This window comes from Lonchura striata, chromosome 1A (genome assembly GCF_050655825.1).
Source record: "Lonchura striata isolate lonStrDom1 chromosome 1A, ASM5065582v1, whole genome shotgun sequence".
NCBI classification, from domain to species: domain Eukaryota; kingdom Metazoa; phylum Chordata; class Aves; order Passeriformes; family Estrildidae; genus Lonchura; species Lonchura striata.
The window spans coordinates 69,258,758-69,271,202 of record NC_140741.1 but is presented as its reverse complement, the minus strand read 5'-3'; the positions used below and the strand labels follow the sequence as shown (position 1 = coordinate 69,271,202).

The 12,445-nt window shown below is 39.3% G+C and overlaps 1 protein-coding gene across 5 annotated transcripts; it reads left to right on the top strand.

The window, feature by feature from the left end:
- Positions 1 to 866: 866 nt before the first annotated feature.
- HSPA14 (heat shock protein family A (Hsp70) member 14) lies at positions 867 to 12,223 on the top strand. Of its 5 annotated transcripts, none has more exons than XR_014952274.1 (14): positions 867 to 944; positions 1,030 to 1,110; positions 1,198 to 1,280; positions 2,202 to 2,250; positions 3,037 to 3,130; positions 3,255 to 3,345; positions 4,361 to 4,465; positions 5,022 to 5,183; positions 5,628 to 5,783; positions 6,999 to 7,101; positions 8,573 to 8,785; positions 9,225 to 9,349; positions 10,202 to 10,272; positions 11,554 to 12,223. XR_014952274.1 is itself a non-coding variant. In XM_021531059.3 (14 exons), the coding sequence occupies exons 1-14, from the start codon at positions 888 to 890 to the stop codon at positions 11,630 to 11,632; spliced, it is 1,518 nt and encodes a 505-aa protein (XP_021386734.1). In that variant the 5' UTR covers positions 867 to 887; the 3' UTR covers positions 11,633 to 12,223. The 5 variants fall into 5 exon arrangements, 4 of the variants coding, with proteins under 4 accessions (XP_021386734.1, XP_077639797.1, XP_021386735.1 ...); XM_021531059.3 differs by having other exon boundaries at positions 9,176 to 9,349; XM_077783671.2 differs by lacking the exon at positions 1,198 to 1,280 and having other exon boundaries at positions 9,176 to 9,349.
- The last annotated feature ends 222 nt before the right edge of the window (positions 12,224 to 12,445 follow it).

The following is a 12,445-nucleotide window of genomic DNA, read 5'->3' as shown; positions in this document are numbered from 1 at the left end:
AACTTCCCATTAGATAAGAACAATTCCCAAAAACATAGGAAAGGCACAGACAGAGAAGGACTTTTCACTCCTCAGCAAACAACACTTGCCATCACAAACCTCTGCCAAGGAATTTCTTCTCTGGTATCATTTGAATATGCAACAGGGGGGTGTAAGGGAAAAGGTATTTAAGGGGTATCTCCGAAGATAAGTGCCAAGGTGCACCCAGCCATGATAACCTTTGCTCTATGGTCCTTCTCTCCTGTTGTCCTTTATTAAACTTTTTACATTTTCACAGGAGAGTGAACGTGCTTTTCCCAATTAGGAGGAATTTCTTCACAGAAATGGTGATTAGACAGTGGATTGGCCAGAGTCGCCATCCCTGGAAATGCCTAAGGAAGGTCTGGACACGGCACTCAGCGCCCTGGTCTGGTTGGCAGAGAGGTGTTCAGCCACAGGCTGGACTCGGTGATCTCAGAGGTCTCTTCCAACCCAACGGAAAAGGCTGGAAAAGGTTCTGTGATTCTGTGAATTTCAACCTCCATGTGCTTCACCGCCAGCAACTAAACCGCGAGAGGCACCACGGACATAAACCACAGGCACACTTGGTGCTTTCCCCACTTTGATGGCGACTCTCCGTTTTGATTTCTCCATTTTCTAGTTCTTTAACACGTTAACTCCCATTTTCCCGCCGCCCGCTGTCCCGGGTTTAAGAAGCCCTCACGGAGCCGCCCCAGCGGCCCGCCACAACCCGCGCGCCTCGCGCGCGCAGTCTGCCCCGTTGCTATGCGCGATGACGCAGCTCCCTCTGCTTTTTCTCATTGGCTGCTCCGCCGGGGACGGCGCAGCGCGGCGCGGGATTGGCCGGGAGCGGCCCCGCGCGGGGCACGCCGGGGCGGGAGGGGGCGATGGCGGCCATCGGGGTGCACCTGGGCGCCACCTGTGCGTGCGCCGCCGTGTACAAGGTGAGCCCGGGCCGCCCGCGGCTCCCCTCGGCCGTGAAACCCCCGCAGGCTCACGGCCCTGCCTCTCTCCTGTCTCTCTCCCCAGGATGGCCGCGCCGACGTGGTCGCCAACGACGCCGGGGACAGAGTGACTCCCGCGGTCGTGGCGTTCTCGGAGAGCGAGGAGGTGAGGCCGCGGTGCGGAGGGGGAAGGGAGGGGTCCCTGTCCGCTACTCAGCTTTTCCTTCCTTCTTGTCCTTTGTTTTCGGTTCAGGTTGTTGGCTTAGCTGCGAAGCAAAGTAGGATAAGAAATATTTCAAACACTGTAGTGAAAGTAAAGCAGATCCTTGGGAGAAGGTAAGAGAATGGGCGTGGAAGGGGCGGTGAGAAATTGTTCCCTTTTAAAGCTGTTTTCACGTCTCAGCGCTAATGCTTAAGGCATCTCTTAAAAAAATCATTCTGATATCAAAAAATCATATAAACGGGGAAATTGTTCCCGTTTAAAGCTGTTTTCACGTCTCAGCGCTAATGCTGAAGGTATCTCTTAAAAAAGCATTCTGTTATCATAGAGTCACTGAACTTGTTTGGAAGGGATTTTAATGATTACCTCTCTTCCAACCCCCCCGCCATGGGCAGGGACACATTCTCCAAGACCAGGGTGGTACTGTGAGCTTCTTAGCCTGCGTTTTCTCCCAGCAGCGAAGAGGTGCTTCTGAAAATAGAGAACTAGAGAAGAAAAAATGTGTTTTAGGTCTGAACTTGTCTGTGAAAATAAATTTGTGAAATACATAGTTGCATATATGCTTTTCATACATACTTAAGTGTCTTAACTGATTTTTTTGTCACCTGATTGCTCTTATGTAAAATCCACTGTGATTTAACTTTTCAGTGATGACCAAGCTGTGTGTTACAGCCCTTTCATTGACAGGAGCTGACAAGATGTTGCCCATTCTGGTGTATTTCTTAGCACTTCTCAGATGCAGAATTTCACTGAAATCTTTTATAATGTTCATAGCAGGTTAAGACAATGTGTTGGGTTTTGGTTTTCCTTTTCCATAATTATAAGGTATTTTTTTGATCATAAGTTTTGGGAGAAGTCAGGACTGTTGGATTTTCTTTACTCCATAAATGTATCTGTAGAGGGAAAATAGGAATTTTTGGTTCAAGTATAGCTTGATGTGTTGGAGATGTTAAAAGGAATATCAGCAAGCTGCTGATATTTGTGCAATTAACCTTGAATGCATGATTTATTTTGTTATTTTGAATTTTTATGGGCAGCTCTGATGACCCTCAGGCAAAGAAATATATTGCAGAAAGCAAATGCTCTGTAAGTATGATAATTTGTATAATTTTATGCTTTCTTTGTTATTGTTTGGGCCATACCAGGTGCTCTGTAGTGATCAATTCTCATCATATGATGTCCCTTTGCTGCTATGTGGAATGTTTCTGGTTTTATCCAGTAGATAACCATGGTCTGGGGTCTGCCAGCATAATATAATTAGTTCCAACAGAAAATTATTTACTTCTTGGCCATTCTCAGAAGGGATGACCCTAATATATTTAGGTGGTGGCACTGTGGTTTTTCTTAGAGCTAGTAAAAGATACTGGTAAAAGTTGCAGCACCTTGTGATTAACATCTCTAATCAGTTGATTTAATCTCAGTATTTAATTGTGTAATACTGTCCTTGTTGCTAGAAAATTTTGCAAAAAGGGAGAAAAATTATCCTGGAAAATACATTAATAACAAAAGAGTGAGTTTTCCCCTGGGTTTTGACTGTTTATAGTGGTGTGATTTTATAAATAGCTGGGTTTTTTCTCATAGAATATAACCAGGAGTGTACTTTTGTTCTAAACTTTGCTTTTGTACTCAGGAAAACTTAATAGAAGGGAAAGTCTGGACTCTTTAAATTTTTAAATGTCTCTGTTGTGTCTGTTACATGCTATGAGTCTTTGATAAGCATGATGAAAGTGTTTATTCCCTTGTAGTAGAATACTAATGCGGAGTGTTTACATAGTCTGGTGCTTTTTACTTTAAACAGAGCCTATATGGAACATTACTTTTTGTAACTAACCAAACTACTATCTGACAAAGGTGTGTTGGTTTTGCTTACAGATGATTGAGAAGAATGGGAAACTTCAGTATGAAATAGATAACAAACTTATTAACCCAGAAGATGTGGCAAAACTAATTTTCAGTAAAATGAAAGGTATATACAAATTAAATTCATTGACATGTTTTATCTTTTTAAGCTGTCCTTTTATTTTTAAGATGTCATATATTTTTTTCTTGCTTGTTTTTACTCACCATGCTCTGTCTGTGTTTCCAAACAGAGACTGCCCAGTCTGCCTTGGGTTCAGATGTGAACGATGTTGTTGTCACTGTACCATTTGATTTTGGAGAGAATCAGAAAAATGCCCTTGGGTAAGAGCATTGAGGTTTTTCTGTTATTTTATATGCCTAAAGCAGATGGTCTGGAAGGTCAGCAGTGGGAATTCTGCTGCTGGACTTCAGCTTGTGCCTGTCAGTCAAGATATTGGGATGTTATTTAAACAGGGGAAATATGAAAGCAAGAGATTTAATCCTGAGTGGAGAAACTTTTAATTGAATTTGCTGATGTGACCAAAAGGAAATTTTGAATCACTGAAGTGAGGGGAAATTTCAATTTCATCAAGGATAGAACCTCGTTTCAGATCAGGATCTTCAGTGACCCCTTTGAAATGCAACTAGTTTCTCACCCTCCTCCATAATTTCCCCTCCCTGCCCTTCTTACTCCCCAGAGTGGTGCTACTTGGCATCTTGAGGCCTGCTTTGTCAGAATGTAGACTTGGAATAAACACCAGTTTTCTACTTTGAAATTTTGTTTGGAAATACTTTTGCTCAAACAGTTCCTCAGTAGGAAAACATAAGTGTGCATAAAGCTGAGCATAAATGGCAGCATCTGTTTTTGCTTTCTGATATGTAGAAGCCCTTATGTTTAATTGTCATGAAAGAAATAAAAGCACATCTAAATGTTGGTCAGAAAACTTGTAAGTCAAGTGTTGCAAGTGAGGCATGGTAAATTAACTTTGTTGCCTGTTGAAATGATGTATCAAGGACTTTGAATGCCACACCTGAAGATAAGTTACCAAGTTTGATTTAGGGTGGGGTGTAGTGGTGGGGTGTAGTTGTGGGGTATTTTGCAGTTTTTATGGGTTGTGTAATCTCATAGACCAGTATTTTATTTGACAGAGAGCACACAGGAGATCCAATTATCTGAAGAGCACAATAGCAACTGACCTTCTTGGTACCTGTCTTGTCCAGTCACTCAGTTTTGTTAATACCGTGCTATAAACAAGGTCTGATTAGGTGGCATATGTAGTTCAGGTGAAATCCTAATAGTGTGTGACTATAGTGAGAGCATTAAAGTAAAATGAAATGCTGTTATGGCTCATTACAGGGAAGCAGCTGCAGCTGCTGGGTTCAATGTTATGAGATTAATTCATGAACCGTCTGCAGCTCTTCTTGCTTATGGAATTGGCCAAGATTCACCCACTGGGAAAAGGTAAAATCTTAATATTTTAGTTCTTTTTAAGCTGCTGTAGAAATCATAAATGAGGAAGTGCGGTGTTGCATTAGCATGAGGCATATTTTCCTTTTTTCTCTCAATCAAGACAATAAGCATTTAAAAGTTGTAATTTTGAAGTGTATTAAATCCCTTTGCTTTGGTCTTTATATTTTGAGAATTGTCTCTAAAGATTTGTCCCCAGTTTCCAACTTCCTGTTTAATAAGCTGATTGGCTTGAAGAAAAATGCATTCCTTTTGAAACATATTTTGGCATAGCTGGTTTTAATCATGAGAGATGGGATCATTTTACATGGGCTGGAAGAACTAAAGCAGAGTTCCTGGGTTCAGTAGATGGTTGTCTTTATGAATATACAGATAATTCACTTTCCAAATACTGAAGACTGCTGTCAGTTTAAACTTTTTTGTTCTTGTTTGGTGTTTCTTTACCATTCTCATATACTTCTTGTCTGATTAAAACCATCAACACATGGTGGTAATCTTTTGACAGTGTGTCAAAATTAATGCTCTTTTCAATATTTTTTTAATGTGGCAGCAATGTGCTGGTTTATAAACTGGGTGGAACATCACTTTCTATCACAGTCATAGAAGTAAACAGTGGAATATATCGTGTACTTGCTACGAACACAGATGACAGCATCGGTGGAGTTTGCTTCACAGAAGCTCTAGCACAACACTTAGCTTCTGAATTTCAGAGGTAAGATTTGAATTCCAAGCATGTTGCTGTTAGGACAGGCTCTTCATTATATGGTGCTTGCTTAAAACAAAACAAAACAAAAAAACTAGCAGAATCTCTGTTAGTGAAATGGTTCAAGTAAAGATGATGCTGGAGGAGCAGTCAGTTGTTTGGGGCCGACTGCCCCAAAGAGGAGGAAGTCAGGGGAATGCCTGGGAGGAGGAGGACTGGGAAATGTCTGAGTTGGGTGGATGTTGCCTGAAGTCAGTGTTAAACTGTAAGAGCTCAGCTGTGGACTCTGTTGTGTGCAAACACAAAAAAGTAGAGGCATTGTAGTTAGTGGTAAAATGTTTAGCAAAAAAAAAAAAAATGCAAGAGCTCTAACCTGTTTTTCCTTTCAGAAAGAGTTACCAGTCCAATTCCTGTCTCTTTTAACTGGTATCATCTTTTTATTTTTAAATACAGGTCTTGTAAACATGATATTAGAGGAAATCCCAGAGCCATGATGAAGTTAATGAACAGTGCTGATATTGCAAAACACTCTTTATCAACCCTGGGAAGTGCAAACTGTTTTGTAGATTCACTGTATGATGGATTGGACTTTGATTGCAATGTGTCCAGGTAAGGCAGATCTTGAAGCTACTGAAGTCTTTCTAGGTGGTATTGTGGATGTTCATTCAGTAAGCTTTGATTTCTGATGGTGTTTATTTTAGAGAAGGAAGTAAGATTGAAGGCAAACTGCTGTTTCATGTTGATGGTTCTGTTATGCTGCAATCTGTAGTGGTCAGGGCAGTCACACTAACAGTGTTGACCTGATAGTTAGAAAATGAAATGCAAAAAAGGCACAAGGAGACCCCATCTTCAGAGTTTGGTTGTTGATCAGAGGGGAGTAGATACTGTAATGAATCAAGGTGGCTGTTTATGTCCCCTTATTATTTTTATTGTACTTTCCTTAAAGAAAAGATGGTTTGTGGACTCTTCATCTAAATGAGATCCAGAATGGTAGGAATCCTGGAAGTCTTGATGTTGCTTCTCAGTGAGATCTGGTCTAGAAAGATATTTTCTGTCTTTTTGTTCCTATTGCTGTGACCTATTCAGTCTCTTTTCCTCTGGGATGATCTCTTAGTGAGATTTTTAGCTCACTTTGATTGCTCTTCTAGGTAGCAGCAGCTTTAGCGAAATGAATCAGACTTTTCCATTCCAGAACTTCAGCAGTTGGAGCTGCTCAAATAAGGCACAGCAGGTTCGAAAGTGTGAGAAGCAATACTGTATAAATGGGGTCAGCTCCATTTGGATCAGGATGCCAATCCTGTGGATTAGTGTTGTAGACTTTGATTTGTTGTATTCATGCAGAGTAGAACTTCCTTTGCAGCCTTGAAAGAGACAAAAGCAAGCACAAGTTTGTTTTTTAAATTGCTTAATCTGTTCCCTGTGTGAAAATCAGGACACTGCTTGATTTGCCCCTAAAAATTGAGTCTTTGTATTCATTTTAAAGATCATGAAGCAGTTCCAGGATTTTTCTTTATTTATTTTTATCTGAGTCAAGACAGTAATACTGGTGTTGTCAGCACAATACTGGGTTTTTTTTTTCCTCTGGAGTACACTGAAGAATGAATGTAAATTTGTGTAGGTGTGGTTGATGGAACTAATAGCACAGCTACTTCACAACAGCAAAATTGCTTGAAGATTAATAATGGGAAAATAAGACTTTTTTAAAATCCTGTAGTAGCAGCTGAAGAACTAAAGTATATTCTAAAAATATTGTTCTTCCATTTCAGGTACTTGGCTCTAATGGATGACATGATCCTTTTTGAATGTTTTATTTTTCTCTTTTAGGGCCAGGTTTGAACTTATCTGTTCTTCACTTTTTAGTAAATGTGTAGAAGCAATTAAAAAGCTCTTGCAGCAAGTTGGATTTACAGCAGATGATATTAATAAGGTAATAATAGAAATCATGTAGGACGTTTCCACAAGAACAACGCTTATGAGGCCTGTTTTCCTTGCAGACTGAGATTATTTCATGATATATTTAAGCAGTTTTGACTGGGATCCAACAAAGTCTGTAGATTCAGGGTCTTTAGAATTGCTGTATTTACTTTCATTTCAGGTATTTAAAGTTAAGTATAAGGTAGAGTCACATTCAGTTGTGTGTTTTTGCTGCTGCATATTGAGTAGGTGGGGAGGATTTGTCTCCATTTGGTGTGTTTGTGTAACTCTGCCCAAATTCAAGCTGAGGAGTACCTTCCTTAAGTTCAGTCTCTGGGCTTTGTTCTGCCTTCATTCAACTTTGGACAGGGTTTGCTGAGACTTCTGAAGAAAGGCAAAGTTTTGACTTAAAGTTGAACAGATCACTAAGTGTCCACTTGTCCTCCTCCTTGCTGGCATAAAAACTGCAGGAGGTGCCAAACCAGGGAGTGGTTTAATCCCAAAGATGGTGAGCAAGGCAGCAGACAGTTGTTTAATTCATGTCTCTCTTGCCTTGGTGTAAGAGAGGAAATTCATCTCACCCCGTTTGTGCCTGTGCTTGGCAAATGATGCTGCATTCTTTGCTGATAGAATTGGGTCATCAGGTCTGCGGCTGAAGCTGCCTGGTGCTTTCAAAGACACTTAATGCTGTTTCAGACTCTTAATTGTGTCACATCTCAGTTTCTCTAATGGACAATGAAGTATCCCAGGCCACTGTTTGAAGAACAGCTTTTGTTTTCTGGTGGCCGTGGTTTTTGCTTGGCCTTTCAGGCTTTAGTACTTTGGATGGAGGGCAGTGGAACACTTTAAATGTAAAAATAAATAACCTCAGAGTTATGTTTTACATGAGTAAAAGTAGGAATTAGCTTTATTTCCAGATCTGGCTGATTGCAACGAAGTCTCTATGGTAAGACTTGGATTTAGGGATAAAACCTGACTTGCTCCTTCCTACAGGTGCATGATGGAAGGGTGAGTGGCAAGCAGCACAAATTACAACATGGGGAAATTTTAGATTCCAGGAAAGGAATGTGTAGTATGAGGGAAATCAGATGCTGAATTAAGGGCCTACAGAGTCTGTGGAATATGTATGAAAGGTCCTGAGCATCCTGTTGTAACTGTGCCTGGTCTGGCCAAGAGGTTGGACTAGATTACCTCTGGAAGTCCCTTTGAACCTGATGTTATTTTGGTGATGAATTTTTCAATTTTCAAGGTGTTATTTTATTTAGGTGATTCTTGCTGTAAGAGAAACTTTTCAAAGACATCATATTTCCTTTAATTTCAAAAGCAAAAGTATCAAGTCAACCAAAGATTACATCAATTTTTATTCCAACAACTGCAGATGATAAAATATCCCAGAGCAGTTCGCATTTTTGCACTGCAGGGTGTGACCTGTCTGTTTTATTTCACAGACTAAAGATTTGAAATTATTATTATGTGTTTTCCAGGTAGTTCTTTGTGGTGGGTCTGCTCGAATCCCAAAACTACAGCAGCTGATCAAAGATATTTTCCCAACTGTGGAATTACTGAATTCAATTCCTCCGGATGAAGTTATTCCCATTGGTGCAGCCATAGAGGCAGGAATTCTGCTAGGGAAAGAGAGTACCTTATTAGAAGAAGATGCACTCATTGAGTGTTCTGCCAAAGATATTCTTCTTAAGGTAAGGCTAAAATTAGAATATTAGAAAGTCTTACTGCTGCAGTGCGTATGTAACACTGATGATGTATGATTGATGTTAGAAAACAGCATTGGTTTATTACTTCTACAGATTTGCTATAGATCAGCAGTACATGGTAACTTAGGTTTATTGACAAAAAAAATTGACAGGAAAATTTGATTTTAAGGGGAGATAGATTGTATCTTTCCTGTGTTGTAGTAGCTAGACTTCTCATTTGTAGGAATGTTGAGGTTTTTACTTGCTGTGATGGTAAATGTGACAGAGGGAATGAAGCTCGGATTTCTTTTCTTGCGGAGCATTGTTGTAACACTTCCAGGTCAATGAAGCACTTAAAGAAAAACATGAACTATTTATTTTTTTCTTTTTTTTAAGGGAGTAGACGAGTCAGGGGCTGACAAATTCACAGTGCTATTTCCATCAGGGACACCATTGCCGGCTCGAAGGCAGCACACCCTGCATGCTCCTGGAAATATTTCCTCTGTGTGCCTTGAGCTGTACGAGTCATTGGGGAAGAGTCCCATGAATGAAGAGGAAAAATTTGCACAGGTAAGTATTTGCACACTTCTGTGTACCTTCAACAACAGCCACCTGGAAAAAAAATGGAAATCAATTCCACCAATACCAAAACTTGTTGTTAGATGCATTACAGTGACATGCATCTCTTTGGTATTGATCTTTTAATTGTTCTTCTGGACATGAAAAATACTGAACTACTTTGTAAAGTACTGAAGTTTCCCTTTTGAAGCCCTAAATGGCTGACAGGATTTGACATGTGGCACTACTGTAATAAGATCACCTGGGATGAGAGATTTTACCAGTTATTCCAGTTGTACACAGATCGTTGAAGATTTTGAAAATAAGACTGATTAATGAAATGGCATAGCTAATGTATTGATTGCTTTTTGATCTTCCTAGATTGGACAGGATCTTTTAGTAAATATTGAATTTGATTTATCACAGTGGTAAGATGGAATTATTTAATCAAGTGGGGGTTTAAAGTTTTTTAGGAATCAACCTACAGAGAGAGCACAGCTTTTTTGAAACAGTTATGATGTGCTTTCCTTGGAAAGCATCAGGGAAGGGGACGATGTATCTGAAATTGATGGAATATTTAAGATGATTGTTATTCCACCTTAATTCTGCCCAAATATCTTTAAAGGGATAGGGAAGGGATGTTACCTAATAATTACAGTACTGATTCTAAAGGACACTGTGGGAGTGCTAGGTACTTCAGCTATCTCAGGGATAGATTCTGAACCAAAACACAAAAACAATAGTGCAAATAGCTAAAATGCATGAATTTTCACATCTTAGCTGTTATGTCTCTTCCCCTGAACTTCTGCACAAGAACTTGAGGAACCTACTATAATCAAACTTCCTATATTTTTTTTTTAATAGATTGTACTCCAGGATTTAGATAAAAAGGAGGATGGCCTACATGATATACTAACTGTTCTCACTATGAAAAGGTACCCAAACCACTTGTTCTCCTGTTTACACTATGTCACACTTCTGACAAACACTCAAACACTCTTGGCTCCTGTTACATAGTATTTCTTTTTTTTTTTTTTTTTTTTTTTTGAGAAATCTCAGCATTTCTTTTGTCACAGGGCTGTACAGTCCTAGCAGGGGTAAGTTCTGTAGAAATGTGGGTTTTCTGCAGTACCTTTGGCGCTGTCATTGTTTGATTCTTAAAGAAACAAAGCTTAATACAATTGTGTAGATTATTTTTAGCAACTTGTGAACCGTTGATCAGTTTGGCCATGCGTGAGAGCAGACAGGATCTCAGACTTTCTCTGGAAGTGGGTTGGGTAGCTTTGCTGAATGCCCACACTCTTGATAAAAACTGAAGGAGGTTTGGTCTTTCTTAGTTATGAAGGATTGTAGAATTTACAGCGGCTCTGTCCTTTCAGAGGCAGGGTTGTTAAACAGAGAAAAAATGCCACAAGAAATTTCTACTTGCTATTTAAGGTTCAAAATACTTAATTTTCTTATGTTAGCTATCAGGTGTATTAATGCCTATCAATAGACCTCACCTAAAATGGCTTGTTTGTCATACACAGATTTATATACTGAGCACTGATAAGGAAAACATTTTGGGGATTATAGATACAACTCTGTCATGCAGAAAAACGGCATTATTTGGAAGGAGTTTTAAGGCGTATTTAGGTGTAAAAGGGAGAGGAAGTTTAGTAGAGAACATCTATTTGTATGTAAATATTTTGTATGACTCTATGCCTAGCTGAAGTAGGGCTCAATATTTCTTAAGTCTTGGATTTTGACAATAAAGGTTTTCCTTGTTGAAGGAGATCCTTGGAATTTAAAGGCTACTTACACTTTAAAAGTCATGTTCTCACGCTATGACAAGACATGTTTATCAATCCACTGCTGGTACTCAGTTCTCACAAGGAATATTTTGAATAATATTACCACATATTCTGTTTACAAACCTGTAAAAAATAAGTTGAGTTGCAATATTTAAATGTGTTCTTAGATCTATTTCAGCATATGTAGAGAAGATAGATGCTTTAAGGACAAGAAGTATAAAGGTATAAAACCAATGACTAAATTAAACTTAACTTCATAAATCAATTTCATCTGTGTTGAAGCATGTTTATCCCTGGATATTTTGATGTAGATCTATCATCCTTTCCTGTGTGAGGACTGTTGTTTATCATCTCTGGCACATGCAGTAACATAGTAAGTATTGTGTTGAGATAATCCTAAACGTAACTCTCTCTTTTATCTAGGGATGGGTCCTTGCACGTTACCTGCACAGATCAAGATACTGGAAAGTGTGAAATTATCACTGTTGAAGTGGCATCATAGGCCATTTTGGAAGGCAACGTTTTTCTGACTTGATTTTTCTCTTACTGGCTTTTCTGCCAAAACAGTGACTCTCTGTGATGTCTCTCATGATTCTTAGAGGACTGTAATAAACTAAAGTAAAATACCACCAAGTTATTTTGCCACCAAGTCTGTTCAGAGTGTGGTGTAAAACGTTAGTCAAGACATGTGAACAGCAGATGGTTGAATTATCAGCACTTGGTTTACCAAATGCAAAGCACAAATGCCTGTGGTTCAGCAACAAGCTTATTACACAGTTTGAAGATTTTTCTGGACTAATCAGGTCTTGTACCCGTTCAGCCAGTGCACCTGTGGCTTCTGTAGTATAGCTTTGAACCAGTGAGAATGACACTGCTGAACATCCACTGTCTGCTATTTATACTAGAATCCTGTGTGGTCTTGGTATTGCCCAGAACCGTGAAGGTGGAGCCCATTTGCGCTGGCCTCTTGAGCAGGTGAATTTTTTTTCCAAGAATTTTTGTCTGTAAAATGGTTTTGTCATATTATCTAAGAAATGTAAGAGTTAACTGTACTTATTTATATGTTATTAAAAAATACATTTTTTTACGTGGATCCTGGCAATCTATTATGTGTGCTGCTGTTTTAAATCTGTATTGTCATACATTTGTGTGGGTATACGCTGGCAGGTTTTTTCAATAATGAGATAGAGCTGGCAAGTGTAGTTATAACAATAATATGAAGGTCTCAGCCTCAAGTGCTGTTAAGGGACAACAGTTCAGTTACAACCTTTTAACTTCTAAAAGTGTCACAGAAGAGCCTCAAGAATCAGAAAAC

Excerpts from the sequence above, each read along its gene's own strand:
- HSPA14 (XM_021531059.3), top strand. The coding sequence starts at position 888 with ATGGCGGCCATCGGGGTGCACCTGGGCGCCACCTGTGCGTGCGCCGCC. Across the intron at positions 1,281-2,201 it reads AAGCAGATCCTTGGGAGAAG|CTCTGATGACCCTCAGGCAA; the intron begins GTAAGAGAATGG and ends TTTTATGGGCAG. Across the intron at positions 9,350-10,201 it reads AAGAGGAAAAATTTGCACAG|ATTGTACTCCAGGATTTAGA; the intron begins GTAAGTATTTGC and ends TTTTTTTAATAG.